The 24,422-nt window shown below is 41.8% G+C and overlaps 1 protein-coding gene across 2 annotated transcripts in view; it reads right to left on the bottom strand.

Moving 5' to 3' along the window:
• Nucleotides 1-17,813: 17,813 nt before the first annotated feature.
• The window catches only part of DOCK1 (dedicator of cytokinesis 1), a 521,945-nt gene continuing 515,336 nt past the window's right edge, over nucleotides 17,814-24,422 (bottom strand). The window contains exon 52 of one of the 2 annotated variants that reach the window (XM_039480741.1): nucleotides 17,814-19,490. In XM_039480741.1, coding sequence (XP_039336675.1) covers nucleotides 19,395-19,490 — 96 coding nt within the window. In that variant the 3' untranslated portion in view covers nucleotides 17,814-19,394. The remainder of the gene's footprint in view (nucleotides 19,491-24,422) is intronic. The other variant, XM_039480742.1, reaches the window with a different exon arrangement.

Genomic DNA, 24,422 nt, shown 5'->3' with positions numbered 1-24,422 from the left:
TTGTCCTTGTGAAAAACAGTATACGGCGGGTCAACCGTAAGAGCCCGAAGTTCGGAGACCCTCCTAGCTGATGTAATGGCTACTAGGAAAACTGTCTTCCAGGACAGGTATAGTAGTGAGCAAGTGGCTAGTGGTTCAAACGGCGGGATCATAAGCCTGTTGAGGACTAGGTTGAGGTCCCAGGTAGGGGTAGGGTGGCATACGTGGGGGTAGAGGCGCTCGAGTCCCTTACGAAAACGAGTCGCTAAGGGGTGAGAAAAAACTGAGTGACCACTTTCCCCTGGGTGGAATGCGGAGATGGCCACCAAGTGCACCCGTAAGGAGGACAATGCCAAGCCCTGCTCCTTGAGGGACCAGAGGTAGTCCAAGATAGTAGGGATGGAGACCTCTGAAGGAGAAGCATTCCGCGCCTCACACCAGCAAGAGAAGCGCTTCCACTTGGCTAGATATGTGGATCGAGTGGAAGGTTTCCTGCTACTCAAGAGAATATGCTGTACCAGAGCGGAGCAGTGTAACTCTGATACGTCTAGCCATGCAGGAGCCATGCCGTGAGATGGAGGGCCTGCAGGTCCAGATGGCAGAGATTGCCGTGATCCTGGGTTATGAGGTCCAGGTGGAGTGGCAGAGTAATTGGGCTGGCTACGGAAAGGTCGAGCAGTGTGGTGTACCAGTGCTGTCTGGGCCACGGTGGCGCGATCAATATGAGATGCGCTTTGTCCTGGCGGAGTTTTAACAGGACTCTGTGAACCAAAGGGAATGGTGGGAAGGCATAGAGTAGTCGGTGCTTCCATGACATGAGGAACGCGTCCGATATCGATCCCAGTGAAAGACCCTGGAAGGAGGAGAACACTTGGCACTTCCTGTTCACGCGAGACGCAAACAGGTCTATGTGGGGAAAGCCGCACTTCTGGAAAATTGCATGAATAACGTCTGGTCTCAGCGACCATTCGTGACACAGGAAGGATCTGCTCAGTCGATCCGCTAGGGTGTTCCGAATCCCTGGGAGAAAGGATGCCACCAGGTCTATTGAGTGGGCTATGCAGAATTCCCAAAGCCAGATGGTCTCCTGACAAAGGGGGGAAAGATCGAGTCCCTCCCTGCTTGTTTATATAATACATGGCCATTGTGTTGTCTGTCAACACCGAGACACAACGGCCGTGCAGGTGGTTTTGGAATGTCTGGCACGCCAGGCGGACCGCTCTGAGCTCTCTGACATTGATGTGAAGCGCTAATTCCTGTGATGACCAAAGGCCCTGGGTGCGAAGGTGTCCAAGGTGAGCTCCCCATCCGAGGGACGACGCGTCTGTCGTCAGGGATAGTGAAGGTTGGTGCGGGTGGAATGGTAGCCCTGCACACACTTGGGATGGGGTTGGCCACCAGTCCAGGGAGCGTAGGGCACTCGGTGGAATGGTGAGTATTATGTCCAATGGGTCCCTGCCCGGACGATACACAGAATTCAGCCACGTTTGGAGGGGGCGAAGGCGGAGCCTGACGTATTTGGTCACATAAGTGCAGGCCACCATGTGACCTAGAAGACTGAGGCAGGTATGAACCGAGGTCGTGGGGAAGTTCTGCAGACCGTGTATGATTGCTGCCATTGCCTGGAATCGAGGCTGAGGTAGGTAGGCCTTGGATAGAGTGGAGTCCAGGGTAGCTCCTATGAAGTCTAGCCGCTGAGTGGGGACTAGAGTGGACTTTTCGGTATTGAGCATCAGGCCTAGACGTGTAAATAGGTCCCTGATGATGCCCACGTGCTGCTGGACTTGTGCCTCGGAGGGCCCCTTGATGAGCCAGTCATCCAGATAAGGGAACACGTGAATCCCCCGTCGGCGGAGGTGTGCGGCGACGATGGCCATGCACTTTGTGAACACTCCTGGGGCTGTGGAGAGGCCAAAGGGAAGGACCGCAAATTTGAAATGACGATGGCTGGCTACAAAACGAAAATACCTCCTGTGCGGAGGAAAAATGGCAATGTGAAAGTACGTGTCCTTCATATCAAGGGCAGCATACCAGTCTCCAGGATCCAAGGACGGGATAATGGTCCCCAGGGAGACCATCCGGAACTTCAACTTTGTCATGAACCTGTTGAGGCCCCGTAGGTCTAGGATAGGCCTGAGGCCCCCTTTTGACTTGGGGATCAGGAAGTAACGTGAGTAAAACCCCTTGTTCCTCTCCTCTGTTGGTACCTCCTCTATTGCTCCGATAGTGAGGAGTGACTGCACCTCTTGTAAGAGGAATTGCTCGTTAGAGGGGTCCCTAAAGAGCAACCGGGGTGGGGGGTGAAAAGGCGGGGTTGAAACAAATTGGAGGTGGTATCCCTGTTTCACGGTGCGTAGTACTCAGATGTCTGCAGTCAGTTGGGACCACGACGGGAGGAAGTAGGAAAGGCGGTTGGCGAAGGGAGGAAAAGGATCCTGTCCAGAAACTGGTACGCCGTCCCCGGGAGTACCTTCAAAAGGTAGACTTTGGACCCCCCGGAGGTTTTGAGGGACCATGGTTTTGGCCCGTCTGGGGTCCTGACTGGCGCCTACGCCCACCTTGACCACGTCGCCTAGAAAAATCTTGTCTGTTCCTAGGCACAAAGTACAGACGGTAAGGTTGGGGGCGGAAAGGCCTGCGTTGGGTCACGGGAGTATGCATGCCCAAAGTGCGTATGATCACCCTATTGTCTTTTAAGCTTTGGAGCCTGGGGTCCATCTTCTCTGAAAAAAGACCTTTCCCATCAAAGGGCAAGTCCTGGATCATATACTGCAACTCCGGTGGGAGGTTGGAGGATTGCAGCCAGGAGATGCGCCTCATGGTTATACTGGAGGCCAAAGTTCTGGCTGCTGAATCGGCCGCGTCTAAGGAGGCCTGAAGGGAGGTTCGAGCCACCTTCTTCCCTTCCTCCAGGAAAGCAGCAAATTCTTGGCGTGTGTCCTGTGGGAGTAGCTCTTGAAATCTGCCAAGCTCCGCCCAGGTGTTATGACTGTACCGGCTCAGTAGTGCCTGCTGGTTTGCTACCCGGAGTTGTAGGGCGCCTGCGGAGTATACCTTCCAACCAAGCAGGTCCATTCGCCTAGCCTCTTTAGACTTTGGGGCTGGTGCTTGCTGGGCGTGGCGCTCCCTCTCGTTGACTGATTGGACAACTAAAGAGGAGGGAGGAGGATGGACGTATAGGTATTCGTACCCCCCTAGAGGGTACCATCTATTTATGCTCAACACCTTTCGCCATAGGGAGGATGGAGGCGGGGGACTGCCATAAGGTGTTAGCATTAGCTTGGATTGTTTTGATAAATGGCAGAGTCACCCTGGTGGGAGTGTCTGCGGACAAAATGCTGACTACCGGGTCTTCCACCTCCGGTACCTCCTCCACCTGTAGATTCATATTTAGTGCGACCCTCCTGAGGTGGTCCTGATGGGCCCTTAGGTCAATCGGTGGTGGACCTGAGGAAGAGGACCCCACCACTGCCTCATCTGGAGAGGAAGAGGATGAAGCACCTGGGACGAGCGGGTCCTGTACAATGTCTGGGTCCTGAACCGGTTCCTGCCTGGGCGGTACCGGGGAATTCGGAGGGTGAGGTAGCGGGTCATCCATCTCAGTCGGAGGGGGACGGCTAACTGTGGCCTCAGGCGCACAGTGCTCCGAAGACGCAGCGTGAGCGGGAGGCAATGGAGCACCTTGGGCCTGATGGTATGCCCAAGGCATCCAAAAACCCCATTGTTGAGGGCCTTGATTTGGATGCCTGGCCTCTTGGAAGACCCCGGCGGGCACATCCAAATCACGCTCCTCAGTGTAATAGCTGTCCGCTCGGGACGACACCGATGTGTGTCTGGAGGGCCAAGGAGGAGCAGAGAAGCCTTGGGCAGATATGCCAACGGATCTTGTTCCCCTACGCACTGGGGATCGGTGCCGTGAAATGTCTTGGTAGCGAGATCGAGATCGGGACCTGCGACCGAGCTGGTGCCGGGAGGTCGACCGAGATCTCGAATTCTGGCGTCGTGAGTGGCTCCGGGAGGTACGGTGCCTGGAGCGGTACTGGGATCTGGAGCAGTGCCGGGAGTAGCGAGCCGGGGAACGAGAGAAAGACCGGTGCCGCGAGTCTGACCGGTGCCGTGTGACTGAATGGTGCCGGGACTGCGAGCGGCGTTGAGATCAGTGATGAGAGTGGGAGTGTCGTCGAGACCTGGAGCGTCCATGAGAACCGCAATCATGAGCGGTGCTGGTCTGCTGCGCTGACAGACGGTGGTCAAATCAAGGCTGGCTTGCCAATCGATTGGATCACCCTCACCGGAGGTGCCGTGGGTGGAGGCAATGCCAAGTCTGTCAGGGCGATCAGGTCTTTTGCCGCTGCGAACGCCTCTGGTGTGGATGGTATGGTGAGCTCTACTGCGGCCTGTGCCGGGGAGTCACCGGTGCCGGACTCGACGGCCTTTGCGGGACCGGAGTCGGCGGTGCCGGCCTAGTCGGTGCCGCGGCGGGTGTTGGCACCGGGCGGTCCGACCTAGGCGCACTCTCTGGCCTCAATGCGGGCGGTGCGGAGGCAGCAGCGGGCTTCGCTCTCTTTACCATCGGGGAGAGGGAGCGCCTCGGGCCCGATTTCGGTGCCGGCAATGTCCGGTGCCGAGAGGTCTTTGGTAGACTGGTACAGGCCGGTGCCAAGGAGGTACTTCTAGTCTCTGACTGGGCAGCGCTTGGTGCCGAAGATGGAGGGGTGAGAGCCACCTCCATGAGGAGCTGTCTAAGTCTTATGTTTTTAGTGCGTGGCTTGAAAGCTCTGGGGCACTTAGCAGTTAAGTGCGATTCCCCGAGGCACTTCAAACAGGAGTCGTGAGGATCTCCTGTTGGCATCGGCCTGTGGCAGGCCGAGCACGGTTTGAAACCCGGGGAGCCGGGCATGAGCTCCGGCACCGGGTGCGGGGAAGGGGCTAATCCCCGAACCCTCTAACTAATACTACTCTAACTATACTACTAAACAGTAAATATAACTATATAATATGTAAAAACTAACTATGTAAACAATAACAACGAGAAAAACTACGAGGAAGCTAGGGAAGTGGAGGTCAGCCAAGCCGTGCTCCACTGTTCCAACGACCGACACGGGCGGTAAGAAGGAACTGAGGGGTGGATGGGTCGGCTGGGGTATATATCCGGTGCCATGGTGGCGCCACTCCAGGGGGCGCCCAGCCGACCCACCGAGTGTTGCTAGGGTAAAGAGTCTTCCGACGAACGTGCACGTGGCGCGCGCACACCTAACTGGAATGGATATGAGCAAGCACTCGAAGAAGAACCTCAGGAGCAGAGGCTAGGGATGGAATGTAACAAAGAATCTGATGTAGAAAACCACTCTGGTTTTTTTTAATAAACACTTCATTTTACTCAAACCTGAACTTTTACAAAGTGCATCAGTCACTTTTATGTGAGCCCATGCCTTTCCCTCAGACCAGCAAGTTTAAGGTTACCAAACCTAATGGGCCTTTTTGGGGCCACCATGTGAAGGACTTTATCAACACCCTACAATCATTTTGCTTGCATTTACATCTGTGCCCTATTCAACCAAGTTGACAACCATCTTGTTCACTACTGTGGTAAATGAGATGAGAGAGGTACTAGAAATAAATGTCCTGAATATAGTGTGAGTGGAGGAAGTTGAGCACCTACCTAAGAAACAAGGAGGAGGAAAGAGGAAAGTTATAAGAAAGGCCATACTGGTTCAGACCAAAGGTCCATCTAGCCCAGTATCCCATCTTCCGACAATAGCCAATGCCAGGTGCCCCAGAGGGAATGAACCGGTGATCATCAAGTGATCCATTCCCTGTCGCTCATTCCCAGCTTCTGGTAAACAGAGGCTAGGGACACCATCCCTGTCCATCCTGTCTAATAGCTATTGATGGACCTATCCTCCATGAATTTATCTAGTACTTTTATGAACCATGTTATAGTCTTGGCCTTCACAACATCCTCTGGCAAGGAGTTCCACAGGTTGACTGTGCATTCTGTGAAGAAATACTTCCTTTTGTTTGTTTTAAACCTGGTGCCTATTAATTTTATTTGGTGACCTCTCGTTCTTGTATTATGAGGAGTAAATAACACTTTCTTATTTACTTTCTCCACACAGTCATGATTTTATAGACCTCAATCATATCTCCCCTTAGTCATCTTTTCCAAGCTGAAAAGTCCCAGTCTTATTAATCTCTCCTCACACAGAAGCCGTTCCATACCCCAAATCATTTTGTTGCCCTTTTCTGAACCTTTTCCAATTCCTATATATATATATATATACAGAGAGAGAGAGAGAGATGGCATGACCCCATCTGCACGCAGTATTCAGGATGTGGGCACATCATGGATTTATATAGAGGCAGTATGATATTGTCTGTGTCTATCCCTTTCTTAATGATTGCCAACATTCTGTTCACTTTTTTGGCTGCCACTACACATTGAATGGATGTTTTCAGAGAACTATCCACAATGACTCCAAGATCTCTTTCTTCAGTGGCAACAGCTAATTTAGACCCCATCATTTTATATGTTTTCCAATGTGAATTACTTTGCATTTATCAACACTGAATTTCATCTGCCAGTCACCCAGTTTTGAGAGATCCTTTTGTAGCTCTTCGCTATCTGTCTGAGGCTTAACTATCTTGAGCAGTTTTGTATCATCTGCAAATTTTGCCACTTCACTATTTACTCCTTTTTCCAGATCATTTATGAATATGTTGAATAGGACTGGGCTCAGTACAGACCACAGGGGGAAACCACTATTTACCTCTCTCCATTCTGAAAACTGACCATTTATTCCAACCCTTTGTTTTCTATCTTTTAACCAGTTACTGATCCATGAGAGGACCTTTCCTCTTATCCCATGGCAGCCTACTTTGCTTAAGAGCCTTTGGTAAGGGACCTTGTCAAAGGCTTTCTGAAAATCTAAGTACACTGTATCCACTGGATCCCCCTTGTCCGCATGCTTGTTGAACCCCTCAAAGAATTCTAGTAGATTGGTGAGGCATGATTTCCCTTTACAAAAACCATATTGACTCTTCCCCAACAAACTATGTTCATCTATGTATCTTACAATTTTGTTCTTTACTGTAGTTTCAACCAGGTTGCCCTATACTGAAGTCAGGCTTACTGTCCTATAATTGCCGGGATCACCTCTGGATCTCTTTTTAAAAATTGGCATCACATTAGCTATCTTCCAGTTAAGAGACACATATCCATGTCCAGCAGTGCTTGCTGATTTAGGGTACAATTCAGCAGCCCTGAAGCAGACAAAACTCTTGCTGACTTAAAGCACTGCAGGACTAGGCATTTTTATTGACATTTAAAAAATAACTATGATTTAGAATGAAATATTTTAAAGGGGGTTCAAATTCTAGTCTATTAGCCTTTGGAAAAGGTCAAGCAAAAGCTGGAACAATTCTAAAATTCACTTTGGAAGCAAGTGTATACATAATATAGAATAAGAAAATAAGAACATTTTTGCTACTCAACCATTGTCATATATATAAAAGGAAGTAATACTGTTTGGCATCAGTCTTGGCCAATCTGCATTCATTATTGACTTTTAAGGCAGACTTATAATTTGTACTAATTTATTATGTCCCTTTGTAATTTGCTGTAGGGTTTTCTTACTTTATATATAAACAATAAAGTTTTATTTAAAATAAAGCCAAAAATGAAGATGATAGACAGTATCTTACAGACCTTGACATCAATGGAAATTACATCTGACTGAGACTTGAGTAAAGACTGCACAATTTGCCCTATGTTTTCTATAACTAATGAGCAGAATGGTGATTTATTTTTAAAGAAATGGAAAGTAAATGGTATTGCAAAACCATTTTTGACATACCACAGAAGGAACAAAATAAGCTTTTATAGCAACTGTTTTATTGCCTAATATTACCAAAGTTTAGAATAACAATCACAGTGTAAGTGCTATGGGCATAAACTTACTACTAGCCTTGCAGTTTCATTATGTGAAGAGGTTGTTATATAATTTAATGGATACATTTACACTGAGTAAATCTTAAGAACGGGGGCTGCAGTTGGCTCTTAGTTATACCTGTGAACACTGACTTTGATGGCTTTGCATAGTTGTACTGTAACTGAGGAAAGACTTTATAGCCCACTGTGTTCTCTCTCTTCTTGCTTTTAAAGTTGACAGTTACAAAGCTTGTGAGATCAAGACTAAATTTGCCTCCAAATAAAGTAGAACTTCTAAAATTTATTTTTTTTAAAAGAAATACCCTATATTAGAACATGGATTCTACTCTTTACCCCTTCTTTCCTCTACCCCATTTTTTGTTTGTTTGTAAAGAACAATATTTTGCACAGAAACTGAGTCAGGAAGGACAGAAATATAACCAGTTTTTCAAAGACAGTCAGCTTTCACCACTGTTCATTTCCAGAATCCCCACGGAATAGGTATTGAAGAATGAAGATTCCCTCCGTGTTACTTTTTTTGATACAAGGTTCAAAAGTGCATTGGCTTTTTTGCTTAGTTAATATTTTTGCTAACATACTTGACCCTGTGTGTTGGGTAGGTCTTCTTGAGTGATTTGAGTTCTGGAAGACCCAAATGAAAGCACTCAACAATCCTCCACAAATCCTCTCGTCTCTGCAAGGATGATGAAGTTATTTATGAAAAGCTGACCTTTGAATCTCTTATTTACATTTTTCTAGCTATTTCCTCTTAAGATGGATTCATCAATAGGATACTGAAAGGAAGAGAAACTGTAACACACACACACTTGGGTACTACCACTCAGTAATAAATGCAAGTAAAGGTCATGAAGTATTCTAAGACCTTTATGAAAAACAGAAATCAACCTGGTTATAGATACATTTCATGACAGGCTGCTTTTTAATGCAAGTCTGTAGAATATAGTTACTGAGGGTTGTTGTTTTTTTGGTTGATTTTCCCCCATAGATTTTGAGCATGTGTAATCAAAAGTCAAATGAATGTATATAACACACATACAGTTTTCTCAGACACATTAATTACAGCTTAAATGAACTTTCCACATTTTGCAGTGACTTCTTTCCTCTGTAGAAGAGTACACTCCTCAAACCAGTGTTCATAATGTTAATTTAACTGTTAATAAGCATTTAAAAAAGTGTAAATAAAAATTGCATAATTTATGCAATATACTGAAGCTGGTTTTTTTTACCTTGTAAATTGTTTCACTTTTACATAGGATTTTTTGATTAATTGCAGCATGCACGTCATACTGCTTTGTAATAGTTTTTGGATACCCATTAATTTCCATTGGTTGTTTTATATTTTTATGTGCTTGTCTAAGTATTTTTTAGTTGGAACATATTTCACTGTTCAGTTTACTCAGTGCAACATTGAGACTTTGATCTGTCATTGTCTGCAGGAATGATAGAGAAGGAAAACTCAAATTAAGTTGTGATTATATAGTTCTGAATAAACATAAGAACAGTCACAAGAAAATACCCCCCCCCCCACGAATAAGTGTAAAATTTAAAACAAAAATCATAAATACTGCAGACAGGCCAAGCAGATAGATCAAGAGAAATGAACTCAGAAAGTCAACCCTGTAGTAATTCTCTTCCTACTCATAGGAAAAATAAAGATATTGCTTACCTGCTTTTTAAGGAGGAGTCACAATGATGACACCTCCTAGTCCTATGATGAAAATTGGCAAAAAGCCACAACTTTTTAACTGTAGCAAAGCAAACAAATGAACTATGGCATTTCCTCAAGCATCTGGTAAATACCGGTAATCCTTGCAGTCTGGAAATTCATAAGAAATCCACATGCCCATTCTTGATCATGTAATTGTGACTGTAGTCTTCAGACCCAAAGCTCTCCCACACAAGACCCACTTTATTTATGCCAGCCATCCATAGAGAAAATGGGTGGCAGGAAACTTGGCGGTCCTGACAAAGAAGCCCATTTATCTATCTATAGCTGGAGTTTGAAGAAGAATAATGGTTTCCCCTTTACTGTAACACTTCACCTGGATTTAGTATAAATTAACTACGTGCCTATTTGTCAGTGAGTATGGATCCACCAGAGAATTATCCAGAGTAATTACTGTAGGTTTTCACTGCTTACTGAGCACTAACAGTTTTCTGTATGCTATATGAACATATCAGGGGATTTGGGGCCTGAATCTGATCTTAGCTACACTGTTGTAAATCATGAGTAACACCACTGAAATCCATTGGATGACACTAGACTAACAAAGCCAGTGTAAGAAAGACAAGAATCTGGGTCATGGTCCCTATTTCCAGGGCCGCCCAGAGGGGGGGGCAAGAGGGGCAATTTTCCCCAGGCCCCAGCACGCCCCCCCCCCCCCCCTTCTTTTCTTTCCCTGCGCCCGGTTGAGCTCCCGCTCAGCGCAGCCGGCAGGTCCACCACGGAGCCCGGGAACCGGACCCTGCACGGCGCTCACACACGGCAGGTCAAGCGGCCGGACTGGGCCCACGGCCACGGCCGCCGCTCCACACACGGTCTCCCGGCGCCGCACCTGCCCGCGCGCATGCCCGAGCCAAATGCCGCCCGCCGCTTTCCAGCGGCTGGCCCTGTCTGGCGGGCCGAGCCTGGGGCCCCCCTCCACCCTGAGGCCCCCCCCCCCCCCCCCCCTGCCTATTTCAAGGAGTTTGTAATTTAATCCAGCCACACAGAGAACAGTTTAGATACATACAACACACTGGGTGCCTGTACAGCTTAACGTAGCAAAGCAATTCTGGTGCCTTGCAGAAGCTGCACTGTGATACCTTTCATGGCTGTGTGTGTTTTACACAGGGGTTGTAAGGAGTCATTTGGCAAATGAGCAGATGCCGGGCACGTGAAATATATGCAGCGAATAACTGAAGGTCTAGCTGGTGTTTAGTACTGACAGTCAGAGGGAGAAAATGCACACTAAGAAACATGGCCCAGAAGTACCAGTATGGGGGACAAGAGCAATAAAACCGACAAAGCCAGAGGGGTTTGTTAGTCACACTTACCCAACGCAATAGCAGGATCTTCCTTTGTTTGAAACAGTGTTCCTCAAACTTTTTTACTGGTGACCCCTTTCGCATAGCAAGCCTCTAAGTGTGACCCCCCCATATAAATTAAAAACACTTGTTTATATATTTAACACCATTATAAATGTTGGAGGCAAAGTGGGGTTTGGGGTGGAGACTGACAGCTCACGACCCCCCATGTAATAACCTCATGACCCCCGAGGGATCCTGACCCCCAGTTTGAGAACCCCTGGTTTAGAACATGCAACACCATTCATGGTGACTCACGAAAAAGCTGAGGCTTTTTTTGGGCTTCACCGTAGTTTTAGATATTAACTCTTCCAAAAAGCATATTTACTTTGGTAATGAAAAAAAAAAGAACCTGGGAGTCTTGAAGGATGGCAGAATTAATGCAACATTTTCTCAAACTACACAAAAGCCAACTGCCGCTGTGAGGACCCTGGAATACAGAAATTATTTTAGATTGTCAGATGATGTATTTTGTAGTCATTTTGAATGTTGCTTGAATATTTGTTTATTTCATTTGTAGTGTTTGCATTTGTGTTAACAGATGTTTTATGTAAGTAAGTATAGGAATGAGAAAGCACTGTCAGGGGTTTATGAGCAGAGCATGTTGATGCACTGAGAAATCTGCCTGAATCCCCACAGTGGGGAAGGACACAGCCTTCAGGAAATGCCATTAAAAAAAAAACGTAGAATGCAAATAATAAAAAAGTTATACTGCAAGAAAACAAAGCATCATCCCTGATTGCATAACACCACCACATCATGGTCAGAATATCCCCTGTCCAGTTCCCCAGAAAAACATAATGGGTATACTCACTGTGAAATCAAGCCCTTCTAATATCATCTCCCACACAATCTCTGTAAACTTGGGGTTGCAGATTGGGGCTTAGAGGTGACTCGAGATAATCTGTTTAGACTCCAACAACTATATAGCATAAGTGAATAAAGAACTGGAAGCAGGTTTGCAAAACAGAGTTTTATGTAGTCCCTAGCCATGCTGGGTCCCACTGGGTGATCTCTTAATGACTTGAGCCTGAGGAACCCATCAGTTCATCCAAAACCCACTCTGACTAAATTTGGGGCAAGTTCTTTAATTCAGCTTCTTTCATTAATTCTGGAGTTAAATACTGTATCACATGTCTGATAGAATACAAAGGAAGTTATATTTTCATTTTAGAAATTGGAAAAGAAATCTCCACAAAAAGCATTTCCCTTTCTGATGGACATATCTCATTTACAGTAATTATTCAAGTCTACAGTATATTCATGAGGAGTTTTTACAAAACCAGGAAAGAATTAAAACCATAATCAATGGTACTACTGCAAAATAGCTACTGTATTACTGTAGCTAGTTCCCATTTACTAAGAGGTTATTTATTCCCCAAACCACACTCTTCTGTATCACCAGAAAAAATGGCAATTGTAAGCCTGAAATTAAGTTTAAATCCATGAAAAATACAAAACTGGAATGAAAGGAAATTGAAATGTCAGAGCAACTGGACCTCGCAGCTATAATGCACTGTATTCATGCTGAAAGCTGAAGATAAAGAAAAAAAAACCCACCTTAAAATAGGCTTTTCAACACACACACACATTCACATCTAGCAAGCTTTCTCTTTGTGTATGTTCTGAATGGAGTACAATTTGTAGCACCTATCAGCAGAATATGGTCTGGATGTAAATTGAAAAATGCCTTATTTTTCTAATTCTACCAGACACTATCTTTCCCTAGCACAAAGTGGGCCAGCAGCATAGGTGCAAGAAAGCTGCACCTTCCACAGTCTAAGATTTGCCCTACTGCAAAGGAATGTCAAGGTAAGTTGTCCACTCTCCCTGTGAATTTGGCGTGGGGTGGAGGCTCCTGAGAAACCACCCCCTTCAGAGCTACCCTAGGAGGGTCCCACTCCCAACCATACCCATAGAATGTGTGGTTGTTACATGTGTAACACCCTTCATGTAATTTAAAGGTACAGAACAGAGTACAGCTAAATTGTTGGAGGTGTATATCAAATGGCACAATAAAAATGGGTAAACTACACAAAAGGAAAATTAATCGAATATCTGGTAAGCTGGGGGAACAGGGAATTTTACACGAGAATAAAAAATAGCCCAAAATACAAAATTAGGGCAAAGGGATTTTCATCAGTGACAAAGTGAATGAAGGGCAGGTGTAGTGTTTGTAACAGAGGAGGGAAGCCAAGGAAAATTTGGGAAAAAGCAAATGCTTCTTAATCCATATTTATAAACTGAATGAATTTTTGGTGCTATATAAGATATTAACAATAACAACGATATGAAATGCTGCAGAACACACACATAGTACATAATACAGTAGATGAAGGAAAAACAATTATGTCCCAAGGTCTCTGCCTGGAATAAAAAAATTTGTTTTGTCTTGTTTAATAGCACCCAATACACTGGTGTTTAAGCACTGTAGCACTTAAAACATAAGAGCATGACTCCCAGAATACCATATGTTTATTAAAACTTGTCCAAGCAGATTTAAGTACTGAATTGTAATCTTTATAAAACCTTTATTTATAGTTATTTCATCTGATTGCATCAAACACTTATATTAAGAATGAATGACTAATGTAACCATGGGAACTTTAGTTAAAAATAGTTGATCATGTATATTCATCATAACGGACAGCTTCCTTCAAAACTGTACTAAGTTTCTTGTGCAGTACAATCCCACCCAAGGCCATAAAGTTTTTGGGAAACATACATTGTATGAAGCAAAATATGGTGGAATCTTCTTCAACCTGATACTGAAATAGGCTAAGATGGAAAAACATCAATAAAACTTGCACCCAACCTAGATTTTGTTTTCAATCCTGCTCCTATTGAAGGCAATCCGTGTTTAATCATTACCTTTTATGGGAACAGGACAGGACCCCTAAGTTTCTCACTAACATCATCTACTACAAGCTCCTCCTTTGGCTCTCTCTACACAAATAGTCCACACAGACATACTGTGTACTTATATTATACATTATGAAGAATATTTCATGCATTAATGCAACACTGATTTTTCTTACTTTATTATTCTTATACATAGCATTTGTGACCTCACAATCATCAGAGGCATTTACAGTAGTTATAACTCAATCCTAAAAAATTGGTTATTATGGCTGAAAATTGGCTTGGAGTAACTCTTTGAAACAAATTTGATTAAAAATATTTCTGGCCTACTATTCATAGATTCCAAGACCAGATGGGACCGTTGTGATTATTTAGTCTGACCGCCTGTATAACACAGGCCATAAAATTTCCCCAAAATATTTCCTAGAACATATATTTTTTAAAAATATCGATTCTTGATTTAAAAATTGCCAGTGATGGAAAATCCACCATGACCCATGGCAAATTGTTTCAACAGTTACTCCGTGTTAAAAAATTATGCTTTTTTTGCCAATCTGAATTTGTCTAACTTCAATTTCCAGCCATTGTGTTATACTTTTCACTGCTAGATTGAAAAGCTAGGTTGAAATATTTGTTCCCCATGTAGGTACTTATAGATTCAAGTCACTCAATAACCTTCTCTTAAGAAGCTCAATCTATTTAGTTTAACAGAGTCAATTAATATAAGGCAAGTTTTCTAATCCATTAATCATTCTCATGGCTCTTCTCGGAACCCTCTTCAATTTATTAACATCCTTCTTGAATTGTGGAAACCAGAACTGGATCTATTATTCCAGCAGCAGAATCACCAATATCAACTACAGTGATAAAATACCCACTCCACTCCTGCTTGAGATTCCCCTGTTTATGCGTCTAAGGATTGTATTATTTTTTTTTGAGACAGCGTTGCACTGGGAGCTCACGTTCAGCTGATTATCCAACCCTCCATCAAAAAAAAAATCTTTTTCAGGGTCACTACTTTCTGAACTCGAAGGGAGCAGTCTCTGTTGGCATTGCTCAACCAGCCAACATCCAAATTTTCAGGTATAATGACTGGGGGGTCTGGGTTCAATATGACAGAAATACATACGTGAAAACTGCCCTTTATATCTCAAGGTAAATGACAAAGAAATAATAACTTACATTTCCTTGCTATACAGGAAATCCTTGAGAAAACATTCAATAACTAGAGACTGCGAGCTGTTCATTCAACATCATGAAGGTCATTCTTGGATTGCCTACGTTTTGGACTCCTACATGAATATTGCTTTGCTTTTGCAGATTCGTGTAACAAACCAATTACGGTATTATGACTCTTTTTTATTGAGTGTACACCAATGGCTGATTTTGCAGTCTTGGAGGATGCAATACTTCTTGTTGGTTTCAATAGCTGCTTGCAACTCAGGCTTATATGCACATAAAGTCTGAAATATTGGGTCCATGGAGGAACTAAGTTCCTTCATTTTAGACAAGGATGTTTTAATCTTTGTAGTTTAAGAGACAACAATCAAACTGCATGAGTGATGAACATGTTGTGATAAGCCATCACCCGATAATATCATTCTGCACTTATAAATATAGGGAACCAGCTAAATGTATCACTAGCTTTCGCGTATGAGTTGACTGTAGCTCACAGCAAAAATACCGGGGACCGCAGCCAGGCAGGAAAGGTGAAAAGATCGTCTTTGGAGCCTGATAGCTGGACCTGGCAAGAGCAGTAACCAACTGAACTCTAGAGTGTGACTAACAGTGACACCCTTTGGCAGGTCTTGTCTGCGAGGCCAAGAGGGCTGTCACCTATCCCAATAGTTTTAGGATCATCTTGGTTTTATTAGCGTGAGCCTGTATCTTGCAAAGAGAGCTTGAAGGATGCTCACAGGCCCTGAAATCAATTCTGGGGCCTGCAAAATGTCATTCTGCTCTTGATACTACAAAATGCTGCAATTTTTTTTTTAAATATAGTATCCTCACATTGCATTTGGATGTTCTGAGGCAACATCACTAGAGTGTGAAGCAAGAGTTTATCTTGCTGGAAAAATGACAATCCTACCAGTGTGATCAATGGGTAAGAAGGCTGTTGTTGGATTAGTTCCTGGGCTTGGTGCAATGTGGCTTGCCAGCAATAGCTGTGGTGAAGGGACGGATTCTTGGTGGCTGGGTTTTGTACAGTAACTCCCCACTTAATGTCCTCTCGCTTAATGTTGTTCCGATGTTATGTCCCTGCTAAATTACAGAACATGCTCATTTAAAGTTGTGCAATGCTCTGCTGTAATGTTGTTTGGCTGCCTGCTTTATCGATGGCTGGCAGCTCTCCTATCAGCTCCTCTATGCCCCCCGCAGCGCCTCTCACCCACTGGTGGACCCCACAGATCAGTGCCTTTCCCCTGCTCCCCTCGCCTCCTGCCCACGGCAATCAGCTGGATTGCCATGGGCAGGAGGCAGGGGAGGGAGAGGGGAGGCTGCACGCCGCATCCTCACTCCTCCCCCTCCCTCCCCTGCCTTCTGCCTGTGGCAATCAGCTGGTTTGTGGCATTCAGGAGGCTGGGTGGAGTGGGGAGGAGCGAGGACACGGCGTGCAGAGTAAAGGGGGAGGTGGTGGATGGGGGGAGAAGAGGCGGGTTAAGGGTGGAGGCTTGGGGGAAGGGGTGGAGTGGGCAGGATGAGGGTTGAGCCCCCCACCGCCCCCGGCAAAGTCAATGCCTGTGCTTGCACAGTAGGGGAAGCTGCCGCTGTGCAAAATGCTTCTCCGAGCCTACAGCACCTTCAACCTCCTTGCCTGCCTCATTGTCTGCAGTGCCAGTGGGCTGTGCCTGTGTGGGGTAAGGTGGGGGCACCTCCCAACTACAGTGCTGTATTGTATGTACAGTATGTTTGTAAATACACAGCACATGCCCTTCCCCCTTTATACCTTATTAAATTGCTTGTTTAAAATTGTTTAAAATGGATATAATGCCTTTTGTCTGGAACCTAACCCCTCCTATTTACATCCATTCTTATGGGGAAATTGGATTCGCTTAACATCATTTCGCTTAAAGTTGCATTTTTCAGGAACAAAACTACAACGTTAAGTGAGGAGTTACTGTACAAGTTACTAGAAAATGCTGGGTAATAAACACAGTGAGCAATCTGGGTCTCAAACTGAATCTAAGAGCCTGATTTTCAGGCTACACCAGTGTGTCTGTAAAACTGTGTGTACACATAAGAACACATGCAAGTGTTGCAAATGTTACTTGTTCTAAACATTCTTGCAGGACCAAATTCTAACATTCGCACAAAAGGTAGAATTTGCAAAAGCCATGTGCAAGTGTTTGTCCCTGCAAAAAGTATGCACAGGCCCATGTATGCAATTTCATGTGTGCATAAGTAGACTGTGTTAAGGTCCAGATGAAAATTTGGCCCTCTGAGGCCAGCTCTTAACTGAAATTAAGTGAAATTAAAATGACTGGAAAAATTACCACACACAATGAGATTTCAGCACAGTTACTTAAAACAAGAGCAGGAACAACAACAACAACAACAAAATCTTAAATTCAAAACTCTCTTCCTACAAACCATACTGCAATTTAAATTCTTCATTACCTAAAAAACCACTTTTCTGATTGACTGTAGCCTGGAATCCTTTTCTGCTTCAACCCTTTGGATCAAAGGTCATAGTAATAAAAAAATAGTAAACTGGAATTGAAGGACAACTTGTAACTTGTGTATAAGAAGTTCAGTTGTATGCAGAAATTTTGGTCAGGTGGCACGTTCTCCCTCTGTTGTAACAAGAAGTGCTTGGTTGTGATCCAAAGCTACATGGTGCTTAAAGGCAAAATAATTTGCATATTTATCTGACCAATCGAACTGATAAGGACTATCTGTATATTTAATGAAGTTGTTGCTTTACTGCTCCATAAGTCATATATCTGCCTTTTATTTTTATCTGGTTGGCAACAAGTAAGCATTAAAGCGCCATGTAAAACTAAGCTATTTTATGTGCTGTTTATACAACATTGGCTTTAAAATTGAAATAGGCTGTCAATTGCAATGTGAATGGCATATAAAAGATGCACCCTCATAGTGTTGAAATTCTTATTTATTTCAACACTACATATATGCATCATAAACATGTTATGTAACTATTATAAAACAATAGGGTAAGAATGTAGAATTTATCAGAGGCAGTTTCAAATTATTCTTGTTATAAATCTGCATTTCAGAAAATTAAAAGTACAGACATTTAATAAAGCAGCTCCTGAAATTAATAACACTTCCATAAAAAGGATGAAAAATATATAAAGTAAATACATTTATTTTCTTAGACAAACCTTTTTTTAAAAAATAATCCTTAATTTTTTGAGTCAGTGATGTATTTAAAACAATCTACTGTAAGATTATAAAGATTGTAGATAGTAAAAAATATATAGTGTGAGGGCAATAAAAAACACAGAGGAATAAAAAAAAAGAGTTACTTTCCTTTTCTTTTCCCTTATCATTGTCCAATATTTTCAGATGCCAAATTTTGGAAAAAAAAAAAAGTTAGCTATTTATACACTTCCAGCAGTTAAAATTAAAAACACATAAGGAATCATTTGCAGGTACAGTAAATCATTATTATATGAAAAGCAGGCAGCAAAAATTAAAAACATTCTAAGAACCATCATATATATAAACTTCTGTACAGAATGATGACACAGGGACAAAAAGATAACATTCAATTTGTCCTAATCCACCTAAAATATTACACAGTATAAAAAAAGCTCTTCCTGTTCTTATGTTCAACTGTTCGGTTGCAGAATCACATCAGGTCCCATATTTGTATACTTGGTTTCTTTTCCTATAAATTAGTGCCTGTTCAGTAGCTAAAAAGTTATCTTAATTTAAAATGGTATCTGACAGAAGGAGGAGCAGCCAACCACTAATGAAAGTTTTAAAAAAGCTCATCAGAAATCAGCTTATTTATAACACAGAGCAATTAAAAAAGCTACGGGAAAATCAGGTTTCTGAATGTGTAATGCACTGAACATGTTTGTTATTTGAAGCTATCATAATGCTGCTTCTTAGTATTGTTATTAGGCCCAATCCAATGCCCACTGAAATCAATGTGAGTATTCTCACTGACTTGCACAGGTGTTGGGATCAGGCCCATAGTGCCCAACTGTCATTTTTACACACCAGTATCCATTTCTATTTTCTGTTAAGTAGTTTGGTATGACAAAGCAAAATGTTCTGGAATAGGGAATAGTGTATTGTCAGTTGACAAATGCCCCCTTGCTTTGAAAATAGGTCGCAAGCTCCTCCCAAGAAATGGGTCACCATTATCCTGTGACAGCTTTATTCCAGTGGCATGATCTCTTTAGAAAACTGTTTTCATGTTACAAATGAGTTCCGTTCAGAGTTAGAATCATTTCACTAAACGTTAGACACTACTGGCGTGAATGAGGTAACTGTTATATACCTTAAAATATTCAGGGAAATGAAATATTACAGCTTCATCTTTGGAGAAATGCTTTCTTGTTCACTGGACAATCCCAGAGTCAACAGATGTTTGCTTTCGAGTAGTCTTTGGAGGAGGCGGTGGTGGAGTTTTGCTGGGTAATGGAGGTGGCAGGTGCTAGAAAAAATGAATTTTGAATAGAACATGTTACTGATGAACTGATTTTGATGAACTGGTTGATCATGTATGATTTCATATATTGCTGTGAATCTTTATCTGCTTTATTCCTGAAAACTTCCTCTCAAACTTTGCCATTATGAATACAGTTTTGCTTCTAGCTTTTCACTTACAACCTAATTTTTACTGCTGACAATAACAAGTCTCTCAAGAGTTATTGACTAACTATCTCAATATTACAGAAAAAGTCTACTGAAAGAACTTGTCAATTTTTATATGCCTATACTTTATATCATATTGATTATCAGCCTGTACTAATTGCTGTCGCCCCTAAACACTACATGGTTTAAAAAGTACATTGAATTACAGCTCTACTTCTTGTCTTTTCTTTTTTCTTTTCATATTTTATATTTTTAGAAAAAGCTCCACGCTAAAAAAGAAAAAGGAATAGATTAAACAGATTATAAATAGTTTTCATCTTATTTCTGGATATTTGATAATCTTCAACATTATTCAAAATAACATTCTGAGTTGATGAAAAACATTACAAAAATTATCCCTCTACATTATAGGAAATCATACAACAACGTAACAGGACTGTAGGTTTGCTTCAGAAGCGAATGGAAGCAAGTATTCCAATTGATCATGGAAGTCAAATGATTTATTTTCATAAAATTCAAGCTATATGTATGATGACAAAAATTCATATTGCTGAAAGAATACAAGGACATTGCAGGCTTGTTCATACACTGTTTACAGGCTAGATTTCAACAGCATGTTGGCTATGAAATCATTGCAGCTTTTCAATCACTGCATTGGAAGTTATACTGCAGTGTTACACCTGCTAAGTCTTGTTTTTCGGTTCATAACATCCTTCCCCTGCTGGTGAAGATAAAACCCACCTTTGCTTTTTTTGGTTTCTCTGCAATTTCCTTTTTTGCCATTTACACTCCTTAACCCATTCTTGTTATACTTCATTAGATTGCTATCCGACACACTTCCAAATAAATGGTTATAAAAACGTTAGCCACACACTAATACTTTAAATTACAATAACACTGTGAGTTTTCCAAGTTTCCTGATCACTGCCATGGGAACAATTCAAATGTTTGAAATAGCTTAGCCTTTTATTGCATGTACTGTACATGGAATCTTGATATTGGCGTTTCATTTCTACTTCGCATGGCTCCATTTATAGATTGTTTTAGTTACTGGAATTCATTGTAAATAAGACCTTATTTTTATTAGCGTCTTGGAAGGCCGTCCATAATTTCTAAATCATAGTTACACACTCATGCTATTATGAGAACATCATGGATAGACCATGTGAAATTACATTATTTGAAAAGAAGCCGAATGTTGTGATACAAAAACCTAGTGGTTCTGGATGACTCCCTGCCATTTCACATAATTCTCTCCATTCATTTCGAGCAGAGTAAGCCCTAGAGCTATGCTGGATATGTTTGCTCATATTGAAACATTTAATTTACTTATTAAGAGCCAGCAGAAATGTCAGGGAGTAGAGGAAAAGTACTTTTAAGGTAATTTAAGGTCCATTTCATGGCTACATTTGAAGACAGCAGCAAACAGAGTTAAACACAGGGCTTGAAATATTTACCAGCCCTCTATTAGCCATAGGCAGATACAAAAGATGAGGGAGGGGATTGGATTCCTACTGAAGCACTATTCTTGGATCCTAACTCAAGAGAAATGTCTTTCATATCAGTCTCTGCCTGGTAGGTGTCAAATTTGAAGCCTCATCTCCTCTTTCTGGCTGCTGGAGGAGAGGAGCGCTCTCTCTCTCTCAGCTATTCAGTGGTGATTGTGATGACGAAGTCTTTGTTGCTATAGTCCTGCCCAAGCCTCCTGACTGCAGCAAAGGGAGGTAGATAGCATTTCTCCCCTACACATACTCTCATATGAAAAGCAAATACTGACTCTTGCTACTCTCCTCTTCCATAACCTCTATCTTTGGGTCCTCATCCAACCATCTGCAGAGTGAATATGACACGTTTCTTGTTAGTTTTTGCTGACTTTTACAAAGTTCTGATAGCAATTGGGAAAGTAATCATAACTGGTAATTTTAATCTTCTGCTGGATCGGAAAGCTATGAACAGCAGCAAAGACAGTTGGGTTGTATCTACAGATGAGGGAAGATAACACTGCATGAGTTCCTATTTGTAAGGTTATATTTGCAGTCATAAAGGAAAGAAATCTTACAGAGATTGATAGTTTAGGCTCCACACTTACCATATGAAGGTGCCTACTCAATAGTAATTAGTCTATTTTTCCAAGACCTGATTAAGCATATCCCATAATGAGGAATTTCACATCCATAGTCCAGTTAAAATTTACAATATGTCTTTCCAGGGAATAGCCAGATTACCAAGGAAAGCTTTTATCCTATAAACAGCATTGCTGCATTAGTTATATGATTAATGAAAATAATGCTCAAAGCAACATTCATTTTCAGTGTTTGTCTAACAAACTATGTACAATTTGCTCCTGATTTACATTGAAATACAGTTCTCAGTGACCTCTGTATCAGAAGATCAAGTCAACATACTATTTAATATGAAAAATAGACAGGTAAAATTAGAATTTATTTTTGGTTAAAAGTGAAACTTTTTTTCAAAATTGGGATTTCTTTTATGTTGTGCTAGTAACTTTCAGTTTCTAAGTCTGATGGTCTGAAGCTTTAAGTTTATTTATTCCTATCTGGCCAAAATTTTTGAACGTAGGTGTCTAAAGTTAGCCTCTTGAAGCCGTACTTATGCACTTGAATAAAAGTGGCTTGATTATTAGAAGGATCTGCAGATCTCAGCACTTTTGAAAAACATGGCAGTTCTATTGAAGTATTTACATATGGATTTACGAACCTGATGTTAGGGATCCAGTTTTTAAAATTTTGGCCACATTAATCTACAGATATAAAGTGAACACTTAGTGGCCCAGACCATCAGAAAAACATTAAAAAAAACCCCCAAACCAAAAGATTTTAGTTTCCTACTAACATAATAAACTGCATATCCCTTCTGAAAAACTTTATGGAACATCACAAAAAAGTGACTTAATATTCCTTAGTATATTTTCCTCACAGGCATTTTAATTTCGTATTTGTCATTAAGCAAAACTACTTTAACTTTATTGATCACATAACTTACAAAGAGCCATTTTGAATTAAATTAACTTTAAACTGGCAGTAATTGGCAATTTTACAGATCAAAGTCCTTAATCAAACCAATGGGTTTTTTGTATTATCATCACTCATAGAAATCAAATGATCAATTATCATAAAATAGAGTTGAAGACCTAATAAGGAAGAGCATATATTGAAAACACAGTGAGGATGGGCTAAATATACTAGCCATAAACAACATGCATATTATGTGAAAGCGCTCACATTCTGCAAGTAAATTAGCCAGAAAAGAAATAACAGAGAGAGTTGGATAATTAATATAATTGAATTTACAAATTCCATTATAATGTGGGCTAAATTTAGCACTCATTCATTTACATAAGCTACCACTGAATATATTAGTAGAACATTTAATGATGCCAAGGCAGCAGTATTGAGAAATCAGCCAGACAAAACTTAACAGCCAATGAGAACTGGTACAAAAACAAATTTGGTCACCCAAGAGCTTACCAGTCTTTTCTTTTACTCATCTATAGTATGAATGGTGACATTCATACTCAATATGAAATTGGGAAAATGATCATTACACTCACAAAACTGATATCACCAGTACTCAAAACAATTCCACATAGAACATTTCTGAAATACAAGATCAAATTTCCCTTGCATTTACATTTAATTAAAGGTGCTCTGCAGAGTTCATGTTTATGTTTCAGTGGTAATAGTGAGTTCTTCAATTTTTGGAGATTGCTTTTCTTCCTGAGATAAAGATAGTGTCTGCCAGTGCACATTAGAACCTATTTTCGGCAGATTCCCTGACTCACGTGTATCTCAGGAGAAATGGGAACCTTATAAAAAGGCACATCTGGAAAATACAAGCATTTTGTCCTTTCCATTTCAAATATTAAATTGCTCCCAATTGTTTGGCTTTCCTCGCTACAAAAAAGTAATCAAATTTAAAAATCTCTCCTTTCTCCTCACTCTCTTGTAGAAATAGAGCACAAAACATTGTACACACAGAAAATAAGAATTAAAAAAGACAAAAAAATTCTTTCTTAATCTACAGAAAAGAAGAATATGATGAGTGAAGGGTTTTTGTTGCTCAGAAAGCAGTATAAAACACACAAACTGAATTCTACAATGAAACCTTGTGGCACCATACAAGAGATGAGTTCCTATATTCTTATTTTACTGGAGTTGAACAACAAGATATATGGTTAGCTTCCAAGATCTGATCAGGAATACTTGACTTTTCAGAATTAACTGATTTCACTTAATAAACCATAAATTGTGGGAGGTTTAGGTTGGATATTAGGAAAAACTTTTTCACTAGGAGGGTGGTGAAGCACTGGAATGGGTTACTTAGGGAGGAGGTGGAATCTCTTTCCTTAGAGTTTTTTAAGGTCAGGCTTGACAAAGTCCTGGCTGGGATGATTTAGTTGGGGATTGGTCCTACTTTGAGCAGGGGGCTGGACTAGATGACCTCCTGAGGTCCCTTCCAACCCTGATATTCTGATTCTATGAGCGAATGAAAAGTAATCAGGACATAAGCTACATAGTGTTGTGCAACAATTTTCCAGCACTGTTGTCTAAAATTCATTCTCTTTTACTATTATTTTTACAGTGGCACTGAGTCACACAATCTATAAACAGCAGCAAGTTTGTTATTTATCTATAGAAACAAATGACGTATGGCAAAAATTCGTCAGGATATAATACTCACATAATTAAAATGTGACAATGTGCCAAATCTTCAGCTGGTATAAGTCTGTATAGCTCCACTGATTTCAATT

This window comes from Mauremys reevesii, linkage group 7 (genome assembly GCF_016161935.1).
Source record: "Mauremys reevesii isolate NIE-2019 linkage group 7, ASM1616193v1, whole genome shotgun sequence".
NCBI lineage: Eukaryota > Metazoa > Chordata > Testudines > Geoemydidae > Mauremys > Mauremys reevesii.
The sequence above is the reverse complement of the archived record's forward strand: the minus strand, read 5'-3'. Positions and strand labels throughout refer to the sequence as shown.